Source organism: Onychomys torridus, chromosome 7, assembly GCF_903995425.1.
Source record: "Onychomys torridus chromosome 7, mOncTor1.1, whole genome shotgun sequence".
In the NCBI taxonomy this organism is placed as follows: Eukaryota; Metazoa; Chordata; class Mammalia; order Rodentia; family Cricetidae; genus Onychomys; species Onychomys torridus.
In genome coordinates this window covers 116,568,200-116,591,978 of record NC_050449.1, presented here as the reverse complement: position 1 = coordinate 116,591,978, position 23,779 = coordinate 116,568,200, and the positions used below count along the sequence as shown (strand labels likewise).

Genomic DNA, 23,779 nt, shown 5'->3' with positions numbered 1-23,779 from the left:
TCTTGATTTAACTTAGGTATGTGGTACCTATCCAGAAAATTATCCATTTCTTTTAGATTTTCCAGTTTTGTGGAGTAGAGGCTTTTGAAGTAGGACCTGATGATTCTCTGGATTTCCTCATTGTCTGTTGTTATATCCCTCTTTTCATTTCTGATTTTGTTAATTTGGATGCTCTCTCTCTGTCTTTTGATTAGTTTGGATAAGGGCTTGTCTATCTTGTTGATCTTCTCAAAGAACCAACTCTTTGTTTCATTAACCCTTTGTATTGTTCTCTTTATTTCTATTTTATTGATTTCAGCTCTCAATTTGATAATTTCCTGGCATCTGTTCCTCCTGGGAGACTTTGCTTCTTCCTGTTCAAGGGCTTTCAGGTGTTCTGTCAAGTCACTAGCGTGAGATTTCTCCAGCTTCTTTATGTGGGCATTTAGTGCTATGAATTTCCCTCTTAGCACTGCTTTCATAGTGTCCCATAAGTTTGGGTATGTGATGCATTCATTTTCATTGATCTCTAGGAAGTCTTTAATTTCTTTCTTTATTTCTTCCTTAACCCATTGTTGATTCAGTTGAGCATTATGCAGTTTCCATGAGATTGTAGGATTTCTGTAGTTTTTTCTGTTGTTGAAATCTAACTTTAAACTATGGTGGTTTGATAGAACATAGGAGGTTATTCCAATTGTTTTGTATCTGTTGAGATTTGCTTTGTGGCCAAGTATGTGGTCGATTTTAGAGAAGGTTCCATGGGGTGCTGAGAAGAAGGTATATTCCTTTTTGTTTTGGTGGAAAATTTAGACTTTCTGGACAGTGAGTCATGTCTGCTCCTGGCAGCACTGATTTACTTCAGAGAGGAGGATGGGCATCAAAGACGCTCTATATGGATTTTATCTTCTTCTTAGCAAAAATAGCTGTTTGGGCAAGAAACTGTTCTTGCCTGGACTGCTTGACTGACTGGACATGCAGGACCCATGGGAAGGTGACCACTGAACTTTGCTTGGCAAAATGGTGCTTCAGGTTCCTGCTTTCGAGAGGAAACTGCCAGACATTCTACAGGACACAGAAAAATGACTGGGAGACTCTAGATCTGTGGACTGAAGACAGATGCCCCAACTTTACAGAGGAACTTTAGATTATTGTCCAGCTGCCAGCTGTCTCTATCTACTGTCGCAAGACTCCCGAAAGTTGCTTGCATCCTTTTCCCATTTCTCAGGTAGTATTATATCCTTCTGAGATCTTTGATGTAGTTGAAGACTAGTTAGTTATAATTTCCTTAGTTAGGATAAGAGATAAGTTAGATATGAAATCTTAGACTCACAAATATAAGATAGATAGGATATCTTCTTTAATTTTCCCAAATACAAATAGACTAGATATTATAAATAGACTAGATATTGTAACTGCAATTCTTGCTTGATAATTGTTTTGTTATATGTAATTTTACTATGTGAAAGTTAAAACCTTCCTTTAAAAAAAAAAGAAAAGGGGAAGTTCTGTGGATATTGCTCTGTATAAACAAAATGCTGATTGGCCAGTAGCCAGGCAGGAAGTATAGGCGGGACAAGCAGAGAAGAGAATTGTGGGAACAGGAAGGCTGAGTTAGGAGATGCTACAAGCTGCTGCCATGAGTACCAACATGTAAGGTACTGGTACCATGAGCCATGTGTCAAGGTGTAGATTTATAGAAATGGGTTAATTTAAGATGTAAGAACTAGATAGCTAGAAGCCTGAACCATTAGGCCAAACAATTTAATAAATATAAGAGTCTGAATGTTTATTTTATAAGTGGGTTGCAGGACTGGCTAGGCTTGGTGGGAGCTGGAGAGAAACACTCCAGCTACAGACTTATGGCAAGTAAATAGGAAAGGACATTCACCTTCCCTGTTTATATTCTTCTCCCTAAGGGAAGAGGCCTCTTAGTATATATTATAACATAATATAATTAACATAATATAGTATGTGTACTGTATATTAACCTCTATGTTACCCTTTCTAATTCTGCAAGTCCTCTGTATCTAGTCTAGAAAAATACTTCAAAGTGCTTTGTCTTTGCTTAACAGCAGGGCCAATATGTGTGACGTGAGAAGCACTCTGGAATAATTTTACCATGCTTAACCATGAAACTCGGTTCACCTAGTGGTTCCATTTTCAGTGGCTGCCTCCTGCTTTCCCCAGGAGACCTCCTTTGGTGTGATAACTTCATTTACAACTCTTATCTCATAATGGAAAAGAGATAGACTTTCATTTTGTAATGCTTTATTCATCACAAATGACTTTTTATCAACTTATTACTTCATTAATTTTTACACTATATTGAATAGGAATCCCTAAAATTTTGGAGAGTTTTGTTTGTTTGGTTTTGGGTGGGGGATTATTTTTGTTTGGTTGGTTGGTTCATTGGTTTAGGTAGCTTCAGCTGTCCTGAAATACATTCAGAAGACCAGGCTGGCCTTGAACTCATAGAGATCCACCTGCCTCTTCAGTGTTGGGATTCAAGGAGTATACCACTACTGTCTGGCTACAAATACCTAATTTTGATGTAATAAATTTCATCTTTTTAAAAAAATTTGCTTCTACTATTTAAACATTGTGTAAAGGTTTCATAAGCCCATCTTTTCTAATTTGTCCTATATTTTTTTATGTTACTACAATATTTCATTTCTTTTTAGGTCTTTAATCTGACAGGTAACTATGATATGCTACTCAACTTCTCAGAAATTTATTCCAATCTTTGAAGAGTAGATGATAGTGGCATTTACCTGATGGAGATGGCATCAGAATAACTGACAGTATACACAAAGTCCTGATGTGAGTGTCTGCTACATAGTATCATGCAAATGACTTTGACTATATAGTTAAAATATTTAGTTATAATATTTCTGTAAGTTGTAGAGTATGTGAAGATGTACCAAAAAAATAAAGATTATTCTAATTTTAATTAATGTTTCAGAAACATCAACCAGAAAAAAATGAAACTTTACTTTTACATAATTAGAAGGCAGTGTCAGCAAGGGCATTAAAAAGTCTGGACATAGACTAATTTTGTTTCTTCTCTGTATAGTTTCTATGCAGTGCATGGATTTGGTCTTTACAGCTTTGTGTACTCTAAAATTGCCCAATATTTGTTTTTAGTCTTTTTACTTCCCATTCTCACTTTCTAGAGTAAAAGCTAATTGTCTAAAAAGAGCTGGTAGACTGTTGCTCTGTGCCACATCTGGATGCTATCTTCCTAAAAGCATTTCTCAGGATGTTGCTTGTCCCCTGCCATACCTCCATAATGAGGAATCCATCAAGCATCACCTTAACTAGAGTGACACACCAGCTCTCTTGCCCACCTGGAGCATCTTGGTCCCTTCATTTTCATGGGCAAATATTCTTTGCCCTGTGTATTAGTGGCTTTTATAATCACTATGACAGAATATCCAAAAAAAAGAAACTTAAGAAAGGAAGGGTGTATTTGGTTCACAATTTGAACTCACAGTTCTTCATGATAAATGTGTGAGGTGGCTGGTCATAATGCATCCAAATAAAAATCAAATAGAAGAATGCTAATGTTACAACTGCCTTCTCCTTTATATTTAGCCTTGAACCATAGCCCATGGAATAGTTCAACCAATATTCAGGAGTGCTTTCCCACCTCGGTTAAATCTCTTTAGAAATGGCCTCATAAACATGTCCAGAATGTTGTATTTAAAGTGACTCTAAATCTCATTGGGGTGGAAAGATTAGACAGCACAAGTCTATCCCTTATCAAATTGACAACCTTGGGCCCTAAAGTCTCATATTGAACTCATAATATACAGTGAACTTTCCATATCCACAAGTCTCCAGCATCTTAACAAATAGAAAATTGTTCAAAACTGTAAATTCAGAGTCTCTTATATGTCTTAGTCTACCTCTTATGTGTAAGCCCCCTGTAAAATAAAAAAGTGAGTTATACCTTTCTTACAAAAAACTTTATATTACATATAGAAATATAAATTATATATTAAATTATACTATAATACACAGGTAAAGTTTTTGTAAGGCCTACTGGCTCCCCAATAAGCACACAGAGACTTATTATTAATTATAATTGCTCAGCTAATAGTTTAGGCTTGTTGCTAACTAATTCTTACAATTTAAATTAACCCATATTTCTTATCTACACTCTACCATGTGGTGGTATCTTTTTTCAGCATGGCATTATCATCTTGCTTCTCTCTGAGTCTTGCTGGCAACCCACCCTCTTTCTTTCCCATGCTCTCTTTTCATCCACAAGTCCTGGCTAACCTTTTCCTGCCTAGCTATTAGCCAGTCAGCTCTTTATTAAATCAATGAGAGTAACAAATATTCACAGTGAACAAAAAGATTGTTCTACAGCAATAGAAAGGCTTGATATGGTTTTAAGTAGAAGAAGAAAGGGGGAAATTTTGGATTATAAAATCACTCCCCCCAAAAACATATTTTTATCACTTTTTCAAAATTGGTTGATGTATCTTCCAATATACAATGGTATAAAGTAAACATTCCAATTCCAAAAGTTTAGGAAAAGAGAATAAGGAGAGAAGACCAGACCAAAGCAAGACTGAAACCCAGAAGGGAAAACACCAAACGCTGCAGCTCCATATCTGGTACCTAAAACACATGATGGAATCAACTGATCTCTAACAGCCCTGGGAATCCCCAGTTCTATAACTTCTGGGCTGCCTCTGCCCTATGCCTATAGTTTTCCTCAGTGCACATACCACAGTACTGACATTGCCGTCTTCCTGAGGTCTACACTGAAACTCAGGTTTCACTTGCATAGTTTAGTATATGACTTCTCAAGGACTCCTTTCAGGAAATCTGATCCTTTCACATATTACCTGGCCTCACAAGCCTATGTAAGGCATTATAAGGAGCCAGAAACACAGGGACCTTGTTTGCTTCTTTGGGGGTGAACTGAGTGATGACAGTTTTATAGATAAGGAACTGAATCATGAAGATGAATCAGGCTAAGAACGCAAGGAAATTCAAGAGAATGTGGGGAGGAAAAATGGCCTGTTACTATTGTGGGCTAAGATTCAGGAAAATCTATGTTTACAACCCAAACGTACCCTAAGTTCCTTGTGATCTATGTACAGCAAGAATTTATTTGATGACCTTTTATCTATGTTTTATCTTATTTGCTTATAAAACTGTACTTTAGAAACCACCTCAGGATTTCATTTACTAAAGGAAAGTTCCTGAACTGATGAGATAGTTTCATGAGTAAAAGCACTTGTTACACAAACCTGAGTTAGGTTCCAGAACTCATGATAGAAGGATAGAACAAACTCGTGGAAGTTGTCCTTACATATACTGTGACATATATACACCACTCCCACACAAACACATAACATAAATATATGACATTTTTTAATGTATAAGGAGAAAGTTTCTTAGATGAGAATAAGTATACTGAAACATTTTTACTTAATTTTTTCCATCCCCTGAACAATGTGACTCTAAAAGCTACTACAAACCCTATAGACAGCTAATGGCAAGACACTTATGGGGCTAAGGATATAGCTGAATTGAGTACTTGTCTAGTATGTACAAAGCCGTTGGTTTGATCCTTAGAACCACATAAACATGACATGGTATCACATGCTAATAATCCCAAAACTCAGGAGGCAGAGGCAGGAAGATAAGGAATTCAAAGTCAACCTAAGCTATGTGCAAATGTCTCAAAACACAAGATTGAGATGAATCCCTGGATAAAATGCTTGCAGCACAAGCATGAGAACCTGAGTTCTGATCCTGAGAACCCATATAAGTCCATGTAAGTCCCATATAAGTAATGTGCATCTATGATCCCAGTTCTCCTACAGAAGGACAGGAGACAGAGACAGAATCTCTGGAAGCTTCTGAGTCAGTTAGCTTGGTATATCCAGCAGTGAACAACAAAGAGACACTGTCTAAAGCAAGGTGGAAGTCAAGGACCAACATTCAAGGTTGCCCCCTGATGCCGTGCCCTGGTCATATCCACACTCACACACATGCCTGTACATGTATATGTGTGCTTAAACATGTGCATGCACACACACACAGAAAGAGATTAAAAAACTAATAATAACACATTTTCCACAGTGATTGCTAACCTGACTGAGCATACAAAACACACCTATGATTCCATAATCCCAGAAATTGGGAGGATCAGGCATGAATATCATGAGTGTGAAACTGGCCTGAGCTATATTGCAAAATACTGTCTCAAAAATGTTTCTTTAAAAGACAATTTAATGTGATTATTCCCTTCTGTTGAGCAGTCATGCCCACTATAGGGCATGTCCTATTGTCCTATTACATGTCTGTCCTCCTCTGTGTTTAATTCTATATACCATGAGCATGTTATGTCAGGAATAAAACGACATACCTGTGTCTCTCCAAAATGTCAAAATTTATTTAATAAGCAATAAAGTTGTAAGTCATATCAGTTTGTTGACTATAATTTGCCAAATAACCCCAATATTGCTTTGAAAGCTGATGTTATCAATAACAATAATACCAATAACTCCTTCATCCCAACAATGTATGTGTTCATACGTATACAGTTACTTGTGTGTTTATGTATGCACATGTGCATACACACATGTGGAGGCTAAAAGACAGCCTCAATATCCTCAAATACCATCCACCTTTTCAAAAATTCCTTTTATTTTATGTATGTGAATGCCATGGGGTGAGGGGCATGGAGACCAGAATAGAGTTTAGCATTGCTTGGAGCTAGATTTACAGGTGGTTGGTTGTAAGCCACCCGTTGTGGGTTCTGAGAACTGAAGAACAGCAAGCGCTTTTAACAACTGAGATGTTTTTTGAGACAGGGTCTCTCATTAACCTGGATCTCACTAACTAAACTAAGCTAGCTAGCCAGTGAGCCATAGGGATCTGTCTCCTCCTCCCCAGCACTAGGATCACAAACTCATGCCAATACTCCCAGCTTTTTTAAAGTGTGAGTTCTGAGGGATCAACTCATGTCCTCATGCTTGCAAGGTGAGCACTTTACTAACTGAGCTCTCACCCCAGCATTTTAATTCCATGTTAATTATTAAGATCAGCTCTCAGATCACACATTAACACAACACAACAATATACAAATATTCAGTTACAGAACAGAGAAGAAAGTGTTAAAGAGGCTTCAGAGTTCAGACAGGCTATCCTGAAGTGTGAGGTAGAGAACTAATACAAGTACAAGGAAAAGTCTAAAGGGACCAGATAAAAAGCCTTCACTGTAGTCTCATGCTGTGGATGTCACTCTGAGTAAATAAAGTTCTGATTGGCCAGTGGCCAGGCAGGAGGTATAGGCAGGACAAGAGAGAAGAGAATTCGGGGAGGTGGAAGGCTGGGGAAAAGAGACACTGCCAGCCGCTGTCATGAGAAGCAACATGTAAAGACACTACTGGTAAGACATAGCCATGTGGCAAAGTATAGACTAACAGAAATGGGTTAATTTAAGATAGAAAAAGTAGATAACAAGCAGCCTGCCACGGCCATACAGTTTATAAGCAATGTAAGTTTCTCTGTGTTTACTTGGTTGGGTCTGAGTGGCTGTGGGACTGACTGGTAAGAGAGATTTGTCCTGACTGTGGGCCGGGCAGGAAAACTCCAACTACAGTCTCATACCTGTTCAAGGGCAGAAATACCAAATGGAGGTCTAAATGGCAAGCCATTTGAGATTCAGATTAAAGTGGACTGTGTCACTAAGCTTAAATTGGAATGAGAACAGAATTAGGGGTCCTTTACTGTGGCAATCTTCTTGGACCAAGCTCAAGATGACTGGCTAGGTAATTAGTCAGCATGCTTGCCATATATCAGACTCAGGGTGTTCTTTCTTTTATTGTACAAGGTAAAGGGATTCCGTCTACTGTGGCTGATAAGCTCATGTGTCTGGTATTTTTGATATGATGTGGTATGTTCTCAAGTTGTTATTTATTGGTACAAATAAACAATAAGTTTGTGCAGCCTGGTATGCTGGCAAATAGTGATTGCTTACTTATATAAACATGATGTGGAGTCATTCTTTCTTGGTATTTATGCTCAAAATGGAGTAACTCCAGCCAAGGCTGTGCTGTATAAAATGACATCCTGAAAGTTGATACAACATAGAGAAACCAGAACAGGCTCAGCCTGTTCTCACTATATGAAACATTTTTGTTCTTAAATTCAAACTCTGCTTCAAACCAGCTCATGCTGAAGTCCTTTTCTGTAAGTTATTCAAGATCTCAGTCTCACCTGAATAGAGGTCTCTGAAAAAACTCTTTAGCCTGCATAACCTACAGTGTGCAGCTATAATCTCACTGACCAGTGAACATTTTCAAAGCACTTTCTAAAATCTTGCTTTGCAGTGAGGAAGGGAAGAATAATTCCCACTTCAAAGACACACAAACAAATGAGAAAAATGATGGTTGCTGTGTAGAATAGTGCTGTGATGGAAGCACTATTGTTCAGAATTTATTCTTTTTTATTGAAAATAGATTTTTTTCATACAATATATTCTGATTACAGTTTCCCCTACACGAACTCCTCGCAGTTCTTCCCCACCTCCACTCCTATGCAGATCCACATTCTTTCTGTCTTTCAGTAGTAAACAAATAAGCCTCTAAGGAATAATAATAAAATAAAGTAAGATAGAAAAAAAAACAAACAAGTCAGAATAGGACAAAACAAACTAACAGAAGAAAAAAAAGCCAAAGAAAAAGCACAAGAAACATATAGATACAGAGACACACATGTTACACATAAAGGAATCCCATAAAAACACAAAACCAGAAGCAGTAATGTATATGCAAAGGGCCTACAAGGTAAATAAATGATTAAACAAATGCCCTCCAAAGATGTCACTGAGATCATTTTGAGTTTCAGCATGTGATCCTACCCTTCAGGATCTGTTTCTCCTGTGAGACTCTTTTTTCATTTCCAAGTTTTGTTTTTGGTTGGAGATAGATTCCAGGTTAGGAAGGGGGTTGTGCGTTCACTTCTCCTTTTGCCTCTAGGACCCCATCTGGTGAAGACATGTGTAGGCCCTGTGCATGTTACCACAGTCTCTGAAAGTTCATATGTGTGTTGGTCATTCTGTGGTTAGAAAGCCTTGTTTACTTGGGGGTCTTCCAATCCTTCTGGCTCTTACATTTGTGCTTCCTCTGCCACAGAGTTCCCTGAGCCCTGAGGAGAGGTAGTTGATGGAAATGTTCCATTTAAGGCTGAGTGTTCCAAGATCTCTCATTCTCTTCACATTATCTGGCTGTGAGTCTCTGTATTTGTTCCTGTAAGCTGCAAGAAGAAGTTTCTCTGATAGTGGCTGAGTCATTTTATTGCTTTGTTCCTTCACCACAGTGGTTCTCAACCTTCCTAATGCTGTGGCCCTTTAATACAGTTCTTTATATTATGGTGTCCCCAATCATAAAATTATTTTGTTGCTATTTCATAACTGTAATTTTGCTACTATTATGAATTGCAATGTAAATATCTGATATGCAGGATATTGGATATGCATCCCCTGTGAAAGGGTCAATGGACCCCAAAAAGGGTCACAACACACATGTTGAGAACCACTGCTTTGACAAAATAGTAGTATTTTGTTTTCCCCTTCATCCCTGTACAGGTTCTTGGCTACCAGAGCAGTGTTAGAAATGGGTTTCATCTCATACACTAGCCTTAAATCAAAGCAGATCTTGTTTGGTTACTTCCACAAGCTTTGTGCCACTATTGCACCAGCGTATCTTGTAGATGGGTCACCATTGCAGACTAAAAGTTTTGTAGCAGTGTTGGTTTTTACCTTTCTCCTCTGTTAGCATATAGAGTACCTTCCAGTACTATGAACATTAGTCCATAGGGGTGAAGACTCTAAGTAGACACCAGCCATGTTCAATGAGTTGTGTAGGTGTTGTCTTCAGCAATAGGGTCTTACTACCAGTTTGTGGAGAACAACCAAAGCTTTGGCAATAGACTGGGTTGTTTGGGAGTACCAATGGGAGCTCTTTGCCCAACAACTCAATTATATGCAAACCTTCCAGGTACTGGAAACTTCATTTGGTGACAAGAGATGTCCAGCTGTGATTCCGTCTTCCCTTTATTTGGTGATTTCATTTAGATCAACTTCACATGTATATATTTTAGGAATTTTCTACTGTATTATGTTTCCATGTGATCCCTTGAATGGCCCTTAGTTTTTGATGTCCCTCTACATATTCCCCCAATAATTCCCTCTTCCCTCCCCTTCCACATTTGATCCTCCCAGCCCAGCCCAGCCATCATCTATCCATAACTATCTATTCTTATTCCCATTCCCAGGGAGAGTGTTGTCTTCCCCTAGTCCTTTACTCTATACATAACCTCTGTGGTTATGTTGATTGTAACTTGCTTATCTGCCAGTGGCCATGTCAGAGTAGCAGCAGGTGGTAGTTGAGGTTCAGAGAGTCAGCCCATCAGGAAGCAAAGCTCCAATAGGTGACTCTCAGATAGTCAAGACCCCAAGAGCCCCAGAATGTCTTGCTACTGCTGTGTCTTTACATGTTTGCCAATGCCATTTTTCTCTGGTATCTGGTGGCATGGTGTGAACGGGTGTGGAGAGATCCCCACTGCCTTTAAAGTAGTGTGATTATCTCATAGAAATAGCCCATTCTACTAGGCATTTTTTACCTGTGGAGTATTATGAAGATTTCCTCTAAGCTGTACTGTTTAACTGAAGCAATGATTTTATACAATAATAGTGTTAGTTTAAATAGGGCTTTGATGATTAAAGGTCTTTAATAAATATAATGCTGTATTATGATAGAGGTTAGCTCAGTGAGGAAACTAATATAGGTAAAAGCAAGATATAGTGTTGCCTCCCACCCCTGATAGAGCAAGGGCTACAGACAATAGAAAATAACAATGAAGTGTCATACAGCTGGTTTCCCATGAGGAGTTATATAGACTAGCTTAGGTTAATGATTATTAAAGACAATTGAGTTCCAGAAGCCCAGCTAGCTCAAGTTCTTTCAATCTTAATGTTGAGAGAGGTGTTCACAGAGTTTGGTGTTCATTATAGCTAAAACGAAGCTTTAAAATATAACTTAAGGTTAGATTGAGATGTTTCTGTTAATAGCTTTAAGGTAAAAACCCTAAAGAAATGATTAAAAGTTTAGAAGGGCACATAATTGAGTAAGAGAATCCTTGAGGTCAAATAATAAGAACAAAGTAGCCCAATTATTAGATGATGTACCTTTCTTACTAGGATTGGTTGGTGATCAAAGATGATAATTAACTCCTTGTACCCATTCTGCCCACAGCTTCCTGATATTAAAAAAACAAAAACAAAAACTGTTGACAAATGGGTATGAACCCTGTGGATTTAAAGTAGAGAAGACTGATTGTTTTTCATATATAAAAGTTTAGGTTTGTGCTGTGGGATGTTCAAGTATGTCAAATATGTTGCTCTGATTGGTTAAAATAAAACACTGATTGGCCAGTAGCTAGACAAGAAGTATAGGTGGGACAGGCAGAGAAGAGAAGTTTGGGAAGTGGAAGGTGGAGGCAGAGAGAGCTGCCAGCTACCTCCATGACAAGCAAGATGTAAGGTACAGGTAAGCCACGAGCCATGTGACAACTTATAGGTTAATAGAAATGGGTTAATTTAAGAGTAAGAGCTAGACAATGGTAGGCCTGAGCTAATGGCCAAGCAGTTTAAATAATGTAAGCGTTTATGTGTTTATTTTATAAGTGGGCTGTCGGACCAACAGGGCTTGGCGGGGGCTGGAGAGAAGGTCTCCAGCTACAGGTTTGTGATTCTTTTAAGATTCATTATAAGATTACCTTTTGAGATAAGTAATAAAATAATTGATCCTTTCTTTGTAACCACAAAATGAATGAAGCCTTCCAGCAAAAGAACTAGCTGAGAAAAACGCCTTGCTTGCTTGCTTACACTCTGTTAATCTATTACAAGTTGCTTGGATCTGAATGTGTGTGGGTTCTTGGGACAACTTGTTTTTCAATTGTTTAATCATGTAAGGGATGTAGAAAAACATTTTCTACCTGTATTCATTATAATCTTTCACCTGAAAAACAGAATGTAACCACACTGTAATTTTTATATTGCCTGAAAGATTTTGCATATATAAGCTATAAGGGAAAAAATAAAATTAGTTAGAAGGAAGACATCAAGAGAGAGACAGGAGGGCAACATCTGGAAAAAGATAGGAAAAAAATAAAGAGTAGGAGAGAGAACACAGAAAAACCATAGAAGTAAATGTGTATGTTTTCCCTATTTTTGGTGGCCCTGGAGAGTTAAATTTAGGTCCCCTCATAAGCTCCTGAGAATTAAATTTTACTCCTTCAGTTAGAAAATTCAAGTTGAGTGATAGTCTGCTGATTCTGTTGGCTCCCCCTCAAACCCTGAGCTACTGAAGGCTAGTGGTAATTACCAATGTCTTAATAGCTAACATCCATATAGAAGTGAAAACATACCATTTTTCTTTCTGGGTCTGAGTTATCTCACTCAGGATGATTTTTTTCCTAGCTCCATCCATTTACCTGCAAATTTCATTTTTCTAACAGCAAAGTGATACCCTATTGTGTAAATATACCACATTTCCTTTGTTCATTCATCTGTTGATGGACATCTAGGTTGTTTCCAATTTCTAGCTATTATGAATAGAGCATCAGTGAACATGGTTGAGCAATTATCTCTGTAGTTTATATAGAGTCCTTTAGGTATATTCCCAAGAGTGGTATAGCTGGATCTTGAGGTATATTGATCCCCAGCTTTCTGGGAATGCACCACTCTGATTTCCATAGTGCGTGTACAAGTTTGCACTTCCACCAGCAATAGATGAATGTTTTCCTTACTCCACATCCTCATCAGCATGAGTTGTTTTATTAATCTTGACCATTATAACTGGTATAAGATGAAATCTCAAAGAAGTTTTGATTTGCCTTTCCCTGGTGGCTAAGGATGAATATTCCTTTAAGTGATTTTCAGCCATTTGAGATTCTGTTGGTGAAATTATTAAGGCAACTCCATGTAGTTAAAACGGAGGTTTATTTTTTTTATTTTTTTTTTTTTATTTTCAGTTTCTACATGCTTACCAACACAGGATGCTTTATTTATTATGTTTGCATCAAAATGTCTTTCCCTAGAAGACATTGCAAATAATTCAACACTAAAATATTTTGAATCATCCATGGTCTCTTCAAGTAAACTGATCTGTTAGACATTCAGATAAGCCAGCTAGTCTTCCAGAGAAGGAGTGAATGCATGTGTACATTTTACAAAGAAAGCTAGTTTTTAGGACCTAAGAAATACAATAGCCTCTTCTAGAAGAGAAAAAATAGATAATATTGATTAAAACAGGTTTAAATTCTTGAAATTCATTTCTACAGAGAACATCTTTCTGCTCATTACTGATAACAGGGAGCTGATATTAATTAAATCTTACCCAAATAAGATAACCAGCCAAGCAGGTGAAAAGAAAGTTAAAAGGGAATAAAAATGAAAGAACATTCTATAAAGAATCTATTCCTCAGTTTGTCAGTGATGATAGGAGCACATGTGGCAGAATAGCCTTGTCACAAATTAGAAGTTGTAACTGTGTTACAGTTTTGACATTGGAAAAGGCACATTATTCTCTAATAAAGGCTAGACTGTGATAATTTACCATTTGAAGGAATATACCGGGTTCAAGTCTAATTGTTACTCAGTGAACACCTTTTTTAAAGAAAGGCATACAAATACAGATCACATCAAACACTTTCATTGAGAGGTTGACTCATACAAGTTATGGTGGATGGTCTCAGAAGAAGCTTTCCTGTGTATGAGAAACAGAACTACAGGCCTTTTTGTATAAGTTCCTATATATCTTGTCCATGCTGTTTTCAAAGATGGGTTGGTGGGATTTCCCCTTAAAAGAGCCTGCTCTGTTGGGCCAGTATTCGCCATCATCCAAATGGAGAGAGCTGGAAGGAGCTATTTATTCAGGGTCACTGTCATAGGCAGAGTCTCTATATAAAAGACCTCTTTTCAATTCCAGTTCTTCCTCTTTCTCTGGGTCTCTCTCATCACATATATGTCTTGCATGAGCCTGATGTGATTACAAGATACCTTTTACCTGGTCATGGATCTCATCACAGTTTGAAGGTGAACACCAATCAGAGTGGAATCTTTCCCTGAGAGAGGCTCTATTTAGCACAGGGCTTGGACAATGCCTTGGTGTTGTTGAAGGTGCTGAATGATCTAGTAAGGTCCTTGCAGAATGCTGGGGCTTACTACATGTCCTTGGGCTCAGATATTCCTCACATCTTTCAAAGGGATCCTCAAAGTCTCTCCCATGTGGTGTCCTGATAACCTTATAATCCTTAGATCTGCAGCAAAAGTGAGGGTGATGACTGTGCATCCAGGCCCATCCGTCTCATTCACAGTCTCTGCCAGGTGAGCCAAAAAAAAGTATCAGCCCTGGGACTTGGGGGATAAACATGTCTAATCACAAATGAAGGCTTATCTGTTTCCTTTTTGAATTCATAGGGTCACAGATTTAAATAGGCCAGCTGCCGCCTGGTGTCTTTGGAGAGCTCACACATCCGTCTCTTTGTGTGGGGAGGAGAGTGCGACTTTGAAGATATTGTAGGCTGTTCGTAGTTCTTGGTGTTTATAGAGTATTTATTCCTTTCAGGTGACTTGGACTTTCTCTTCTGTGATCTTGATGATCTGCATTATGGTCTGCCATGAGATTTTTCAACTGGTGCTGAATGGTAAGTAAATTTATCCTGAGTGCGGCACTTCCTTGAACTTATCAGACATTCTGTGATCACTGATGTTGTAGAAAATTCCAGCTGTGGAGCAATTCCTTAGTCCAGAAATCCTCCTCATGGTAACCTGGCAGTTTGAATCATGGTGTCCAGAAACTTGGTTTGGACTCGGGAACATGAAATCTTGTATATTTTCATCATAGGTAGACAGTGTTTCTCCCACTGGTGGAACTAGTTGTATCAACTCAACACTGCTGTATCATACTCAAGATGTGAAACCACATCTCCAGGGTCTATTTCTTTGGAGAACACCTTTTCAAACACCATTCTGGCATTGAAGACCAGTGGAAAAGTGGCTGGGACACATTGTGTCTTCTTGTATTGGCCAAACACACAGATGCTAAGATAGATGTCCTCCTTGTCTTTCAGCACCACTCCTGGACAAGCTACAGAGCAGATCTCCAGTGCCAGGGAGCATCTGCACAGGGTGGTGCTGTGGGGAAGGACCCCCAGCCTCCAGCCAGAGTGCAGTGGGAAGACATTGGGCAGGACGGGGACAGGGAGAAGATGAAGTGGCAGTGACAGCTGTGGCCCCCAGGCCAGGGTCTGCGGTCTAGCCTGGGTCCCACCCAAGCAGCAGCCAATGGAGGTTTATTTTGTGGGGTAATTTACAAGTGAAGGGATAGGTATTAGAGTCTAGGAAAGGTATAGCACAGTCCGGTGGTGTTCTCTGGAGAACACTGCTTGGTCTACCTCCAGTGTCCAGGGCCCAGGAACCAAGAGTGCTTCCCCATCTGGATCTTGGGTCTTCAGGGGTCCTCTCTCGGCTCTGCCTACACCCCGAAGCCTCAAAGGGGTTGGTATTTCCAGGTCAAAGCTGGAATGGCTCCCCTTTTGAGAATTCTGTTTAGATCTGTACCCCATTTTTAAACTGGGTTATTTGTTTCCTTCATGTCCTGTTCTTTGAGTTTTTATATATGTTGGATATTGGCTCTCTATATGATGTATAGTTAGCTATAATCTTTTCTTATTTTATAGACTGCCATGTTGCACAAATGATTGTGTCCTTTGCTATACAGAAGTTTTTCTTTCATGAGGTCCCATTTGATAATTGTTGTTCTTTGTGTCTGTGTGCAAGTGCCTGTGCTTACTTACAGGTTAAGGTCACCTGAAATGGCATTGAGGAATGAAACCAGGCTCAGATGGAGTGACCACAGCATAACTGAAGCTGTGACAATTCTATGAAGAGCAATGAAACTTTTATACCTTTATCAGAAACAGAATATAATGGTAATTCCCAGGATCAATACAGTTGTAGTTGCCAGGATACAATGAAGTTTGCAAGCTATACAGGGTATACAAGATTAATGTCTAAAACCAATTGTCCTGTCAAGTTTCCATGCTTGCTTGACTACTAAGGGAACATACAGAGAAACACAAAGAGGCCTGAATGCTTTGCTGCCTGAGGGAGTGCATCAGTCTCTCAGGAACTGGAAGGCACATTGTGCCCCAGGAGCCATGGACTCTGACCTGAAAAAAAAATATGACAAATGCCTCTCAAGGCAGCTAGGCTAGGCCAACTCCATGGTTCCTAGCATCTGTACAATCAGTTCTCTGTTCAAAAAGTTTTTTCCTGTGCCAGTGAGTTCAACTTATACCCCACTTCTCTCTTCTATCAGATTCAGCAAATTTGGTCTTATGTTTAGCAGATCTGGTCTTTGATATATTTGGAGTTGAGCTTTTACAGGGTGATAAGTATGAATCTATTTGCATTCTTCTATATGCAGCCATCCAGTTTGACTAGCACCTTTTGTTGATGATGCTGTCTTTTTCCAGTATATATTTCTGGCTTTTTATCATTGTGCCAAAGCCTCTGATGTTCTTCATGTACCCTTTCACCTCCTGCCCCTGCTATGAGCCTAAGTGCTCAAAGTTCTCATTTGTCAGAATGGGACCTAAGACTCAGAGAGGTGTAGGTACTTGCAGGGCTTTGCATTTGGACCATGTTTGGCCAATGCATACATAAATCAAGAGTATCATGAAGGGAAGAGGAGACTATAGCCATACCACCTTGAACATATCCAATGTTCAGGATATGTTCATGTGTGGTTCTTTAAGACAGAGTCTCTCTATGTAGTCGCTGCTATCCTGGAACTCACTATGTAGATCAAACTGGCCTGGAACCCACAGAAATTCTCCTACCTCTGCCTTCTGAGTGCTGAGATTAAAGGTATGCACCACCACACCTGTCAGAAAAGGAGGGGGAAACAGCCTATACGCTCATGCCAGATATCCTAGAGAGGAAATCATTCTGTGAGGTTTGGTTGGGAAGAGATTTGGGAGCAGAGGAGAGGTATGGGGAGCAGTTAGAGTACAAATAGAAATAATATCAGTATAGAACCCCAAAGAGAAGGGGATGCCTTTCTAGGTCCTCATTCTTCAGCCAGATGATTTTGAGGAACAAGACATGGGGTTCTGGTTTAGACCTTTCCATTTGCAGTGTTAAAAAAAAAAAAAAAAAAAAAAAAGGCTCCTCACTGACCACAAGAACTCTGTGACCAGCCCCCACATTTACACGCCCACACTTACGCATTCAATTGCTCCATGAGTCCTGGGAAACAGCTCACTGTCACTCACATAGTCCAACTCAACTCCACCCAACCACACACTACACAAACCTTGTAGGGCAGAGCTCCTTCTGAGAAGTCTAAAACTTTACTGGAATGGTAGCAGAGAGGACAGAGAAAGTACCTATAGTGAACCAGGACCCCAGGAATTGGCCACTGGTGGACATCGTGGTGCTTCATAGGCAGCCAACCATACAAAAAGAAGAACTTTACATCCTTCTTGTCATTTTGAAAGACTGTAAAACCAGAGTCAAATCTTCATCATCTCACAGGAAGCCAAGAACGTACTTGTTCAGGACCTTGAACAATGAATTCATAAAGACTCTCAAAGGCCCAGAAACAAAGTCTGTGCAGACAAAATCCTTTGGAAGCAGAGTAAGTAATGCTTGTCTTTTCTATGCTGTTAGTGACCATGAAGGGCAATCTTAAAGGCATGAATAGGTGTAGCTCAGGGATCCTCAGCAGTGGGCAAGGCTTTGAGAACCAGACATATCCTATTTAGCCTATTGCTGTATCTGTGCAGTTAATACTCAAGAAATGCTGAATATGGTGGATGTATCCCTAAGGCTGGATGTTCAGATATAAAATTTTTTTCTAGAAAGTGATCTTGACAATTTGTTGTTGATAATTAAGAAAGTAAACCTGTATAAAGAGACAAGAAGTGCCTTTCATGGAAGGTTATTTTAAAAGATACCCTTGCCAAACTTCCTGACATAAAGACCAACAAAATATGGTATATGAAGAAATGGCAGCAATAGAATATAAATTAGAAAAATCATTGCAAATGCAAAAGTGACAAAATTCTGAACCAATTTTTTAATATTAGAACTAAAATCACAAAACTAGGACAACTATCTTAGAGGAGATAGAAAGTCACCACCCAGAGGTAGCAGATGGACAAATGGAATCTTGTTGTATTCTACATCTGCTGTCTTCTAACATGATGTGAGTTGGTTTTATGCAGAAGAGAAATGGGTAGGACTGGTACTAGCAAATTCATATTTTGCCTTTCCTTCCATGGGTTGGGAAAAGGTGGGACAGCTACAGATTTTTCAAAGAATAAGAAACCCTTAGGTTTTGAAAGCCATTCCTTTCTGATCTTAAAGTTCTTTACATACCACACAGCAAAAAAAAAACCTCTGGAATCCCTAAACCATTGAGACCATGAACTGCTAGAAAATAAGGTGCAATGGCCTGACATTAGGATGCATGACAGCTCTGGGTTATTCAATCAAAAAGACCTGGGTAGTGAGTTGATAGGAAATACACAAAACTGGCCTCTCCCTGAAATAGAGAGCCCTGGTTGGTAATGTTTGTTGATTTCTATGGTGGCCAGTTACAAGTTGTCCACATGCTGTGTGGAGATGGAACAGATGCACACAACTGACTCTTACAAGCCACAGTAAGCATCTGGCATCATCCTGGGCCTGGATACTTCTCATCATCTCTTCCCAGGCACTTCACAAATGAGCAAGCTACAGGACACTATTACTAGAAGATTCCAGGATCTAGAGATATACCTGAACACTGTGAAAGGGCCCTGGGGCAGACTTCTACAAGCAGCTATTCTCAGGCATGGGAGAGTCAATGGGCCTTCTGTTTCTCCTCCAACCTCAGCCAGGGTCATGTCTCCTTAGCAGCAGTGTGCCCTGGAACTGTTGCAACCTAACAACTTAGAGAGAGCAGATAAAGCTGGGGTCCCTCAGTAGGCAGATGGTGCTGAATATGGCACTTGACAGTGCTGAACTCAACCTGCCTTCACCTTGGTGAGAATGCACAAAGATCTGGGCTCCTGAGGACCACTTTGCTCCAGATGATATTGCTCCCCAACTTTTGTTTACTCTGCTGTAAATCTGCCAACCTAGCTACAAGTCCTGATTGCCAAGCTGAGTGTCTTTCCCCTTCGCACCAGCAGGAGCAGCAGAAAGCAGAAATCTCTGCCTCAGTCATCCCTGACTGCCAGCTGAGTTTCCCAGTGAGGGCTGACAGTGAAGAGGTGAAGTGGGGACCACAGGGACAGAGCTGATAGGAAATGAAGGGCCCCCTCTTGACACTTCAGCAGAATAGTTTCCCTTTTTCTGCCATGTGCCTTAATGTCCAAAGACCACTCACTGTTCAGGTATGGATTTTATAATCAGGAAACATTCTCTAAGGACCCCAGAAGGGAGAGAAATAGAAGCCCAGGGTGACGCAGGATTGATGGAGCAGGTGCAGCATGCTTTACTGATAGGTATTTGGGTCAAATACTAAAACTCTGGTCAGTAACAACTTACTGAAGTGTTTATTTATTTTCTAAGTTTTTAGGTTCTATTTGACATGTGCCATCTCTGCATATTTAAAGGATACAGGGGACATTTCAGTACATGTGCACAGCGTGTAATGGTCAGCCGGAGTAATGGGATGTCTCTGGGTACCTGGATACCTCAATAATCCTCTTTAGCTATTTTGAAACATTCAAGAATGTGTTATCAACCATAGTCACCTTATTGTGCTATAGAGCATGAGACTAGTCCTGCTGTCCAGTTTCAGGACTCAAGCTCACTATCCTTTCTCCACCCTTCCCCCAAACTCTCCTCAGACTCTGTAGCCACAACTTGACTTTCTAATTCTTTAAGTCCAGCTTTCTAGAGACTCCATACCATGATTCATATGGAAGAACTGTCATTGACAATCAAGAAACATCACTTTCTATGTTACCTATGAAGAAACCTGGTAGGGAGAGGAGGAATACAAACATTGTGTTCAGAATATCTGATAATCACAGACTTTAGAGCAGGACCACTGCATGACAGCCAGGTCCCTGATATTCACTGTCTGGGGATGAAGGGACATTTTTCACATAGCTAGCTGCATGACATCTTTGCAAGGTATGCATTCATTAATCTTCCTGGTGTCAGATTAGGAATTTAGGCTCAAAGAAACAGGTTAATTCATCCAAGGTCACAGAACTAGTATGTTTCAACAAAGCCCATATCCCTGTTGGAGGATTCTTCAAAAATCTAACTGTAAAGAATTCAAAATGCACACAATCATACATGGTGTAGAAGAAGTTTCTACGGTGGTAAGCTATCTATTGGGTCTTTTGTTTCTCTCAAGGCAATCCAGGTTAAAAAAATAATACCTCAGATCTCATTTCATTAGAATCCCATCTTCCATCTAGCTCCTATGAGGTGTCACCTTTTGGATCTCAGCATCTCTTCCTCCTTGAGACCATGTTTCATTTCTGTCTCCAGGTCATGCCCTCCTTCTAGCCTTCTCATGGTGCTCACAGAGGGATACTGAGTCAACTGTAAAGCTACCTATACAAATAAAGGTCATGTGATATGAATCAGACTAAGTTAAACAACCAACCTGGTACCTTGAGTCTCAGTCTATAAAATGATAGGTTGTTCTAGTAGGAATTTGCTAGGTCAGATACACTAATCTTGGCATAGAAAGATTTTTTTTCATCAAAGAACATGCATTGTCTCATTACCAACTGAAAGTAGCATCTTCTAGTTTCTAGGACAACAAGGTAAATAATAATTTTCTATAGGTATGAATGTTTTGTTTTTATCCGTGACTTTCATGGAGACTCCAGTGGCAGAGCCAGCACTGTGATTAGAGGAAGGAGAATCCAATAATTTCAATGCTAGATTTGAACAACACACTCAAGTCTTTCTATCTTAGCTCTTATTCTGTGTCTTGTGCCACATTTCAGAAACTTGAGGCAATCTGGATCTCTGTGTCATTACTTGTAATACCTTGTACCACACTATAGTATCCCATGGCAATGTGCACCTCTGATTCATCACTTCTAAATGATATCAATTTGCCCCCTTAATAGGTGTTGAACATTAACTCAGCAGCTTGGGGTCACTTAGAAATCCTTGGTTAGAACCACAAGGTAAGGTCCTCTTATGTGTTTGAACCATTGATCTTCTTACACAGTCACTCTTTAAATAGTTATATGAATTATTTGCACACTCATTTGTTTGTTCTGTGCCCCTCTTAGACTATAAGGTCCATGTGAGTAGAAAATGCAAGTGCTCCTTGCCCTCCATTTCATCCCTAGGATTTTGTAATTACCAAGTTTCAATGAGCAATTTATTGGTTGAAGAAATGTAACCATTATCTTGTCTTTGTTGCCCAGAACCCTCTGTCTTTAATAGAAAAGTAAATACAGAAGCCATTGTTCCTGACCAGTTCCTGATGGAGATTTCAGCTACCACAGAAGACTACTATACAACCACAGAATTTGACTATGGGGACTCCACCCCATGTCAAAAGGCTGCTGTAAGAGCCTTAGGGGCTGGACTCCTCCCCCCCCCTGTACTCCCTGGTATTTATCATTGGAGTGATAGGCAATGTTCTGGTCGTTCTGGTGCTCATGCAGTACAGGAGGCTTCGAAGCATGACCAGCATCTACCTGTTCAACCTGGCCATCTCTGATCTGGTCTTCCTTTTCACTTTGCCTTTCTGGATTGACTACAAGCTGAAAGACAACTGGGTTTTTGGTGATGCCATGTGTAAGATCCTCTCTGGGTTTTATTACCTGGGCTTATACAGTGAGATATTCTTTATCATTCTGCTGACAGTTGACAGGTACCTGGCCATTGTCCATGCTGTGTTTGCCCTTCAGGCCAGGACTGTCACTTTTGGCATTATCACCAGTATCATAACCTGGGTCCTAGCCATCTTGGCCTCCATTCCTGGCTTATACTTTTTCAAAGTCCAGTGGGAGGCCACTCACCATACCTGTAGCCCTCATTTCCCCTATGAGAGCCTGAAGCAGTGGAAGCGGTTTCAGGCTCTGAAACTGAACCTCCTTGGGCTAATTTTGCCTCTGCTAGTCATGATAATCTGCTACACAGGGATCATCAGCATTCTGCAAAGACGACCCAGTGAGAAGAAGGCCAAAGCCGTGCGCCTGATATTTGCTATCACGCTTCTTTTCTTCCTCCTCTGGACCCCCTATAATTTGACTGTATTTGTTTCTGCTTTCCAAGATGTTCTGTTCACCAATCCATGTGAGCAGAGCAAACAGCTGGACCTGGCCATGCAGGTGACCGAGGTGATTGCCTACACTCACTGCTGTGTCAACCCAGTCATTTATGTCTTTGTGGGTGAGCGGTTCCGGAAGTACCTCCGGCAACTGTTTCAAAGACATATGGCTGTACCCCTGGCAAAATGGCTGCCCTCCCATTTTGTGGACCAACCAGAAAGGGCCAGTTCCATATCTCCATCCACAGGAGAGCATGAGCTCTCTGCTGGCTTCTGATTCAGACCCCTGGGTGTCAACCAAGGTCTAGGAGAGAGTGAGGAGATCGTGCATGGCTCTCCAGGACAGATACTGGCAGCTGTCACAATGAGGATTCACAATCTTGTAGGGTGAGAGGAAACTTAAAGGTGGCTTAGATATAAGTCATCACTTTAATAATTTCCTTGAATGTCTCTCTGTTGAAAAGTAGATGAATGAACAAAGTAGGATGTTCTAGAGGCTGGGGTAATGGATACCAATGAATGGCTTGGACCCAACAAGAATTAGGATCTGTGGTCATTAACAAACAGAGCTGAACTGAACTTTTACTGAATCCCACTCCTAATGATGTGATATTCTGAAAAAAATTCAAGAAAGTATTGTAATAGAAAAGAATTTTGCATACTTGTATATTGACATACATTATAAAGCATAAGATGTTATATCAAAAATGTAAACTGTAACAAACTGAAGTTAATTTATCCAGTTATTTTAAATAATTAGCAAAGATACAAATAGATTATAGAATAAATGCAATAACATTAGTATACAAATACTCACCACAATAAAAATACATAGTTCTTTTGGTTGCTAAAATTGGTGAAGAAATATTATTTCATTTTGTTAATGAAAATGCATAGTACAGGAGCAAATATGGCAAAAACAGTCACAGACGTGTGGTTTGAAACAAATGCACATTAGTGAAGTATTTCTGAAAAACAATTTTAAAAGCTCAATATTACTAAACAGCTAAGTAGTCCATTTTATGGTGATATTAGCAAATACTAGTAAGATGGCATATCATTTCCTATTTAAGAAATATTAAATGTTGGTCAATATGACATGTGACACAAACAAATATTTTAAAGAATTTGTATTGATATGTATATGTTAATAATATTATTAAATTAAGACGGAAAATAAAAAGCTGGCAAGATGCTCAGCTGGTAAAGTCACCACCAAGCTTGACAACCTGAGTTCAATCTTAAGAACCCACATGGTGAAAGGAGAAAACTGACTCTAACAAATAGTTCTCTGATCTCCCTATGTTCACACATAAATAGACACACACACACACACACACACACACACACACACACACGCACACACAAATAAATTAATGTAATAATACAAATATGAGATTCTTTCAGTTCACATTTTAATATGAAAAGAACAAAAATAAAAGGCTACACCAATT

General features: G+C 39.5%; 1 protein-coding gene and 1 pseudogene across 1 annotated transcript; one reads left to right on the top strand and one right to left on the bottom strand.

Annotated features, from left to right (window-relative positions):
• Positions 1–13,763: 13,763 nt before the first annotated feature.
• On the bottom strand, positions 13,764–18,969 carry LOC118587679 (annotated as a pseudogene).
• LOC118587929 (C-C chemokine receptor type 1-like) lies at positions 17,523–22,602 on the top strand. The gene is given in 4 exon segments (XM_036194113.1): positions 17,523–17,717; positions 21,169–21,228; positions 21,475–21,644; positions 21,646–22,602. Coding segments are annotated over 2 exon segments (1,068 nt in total). The 5' UTR covers positions 17,523–17,717; positions 21,169–21,228; positions 21,475–21,533.
• The last annotated feature ends 1,177 nt before the right edge of the window (positions 22,603–23,779 follow it).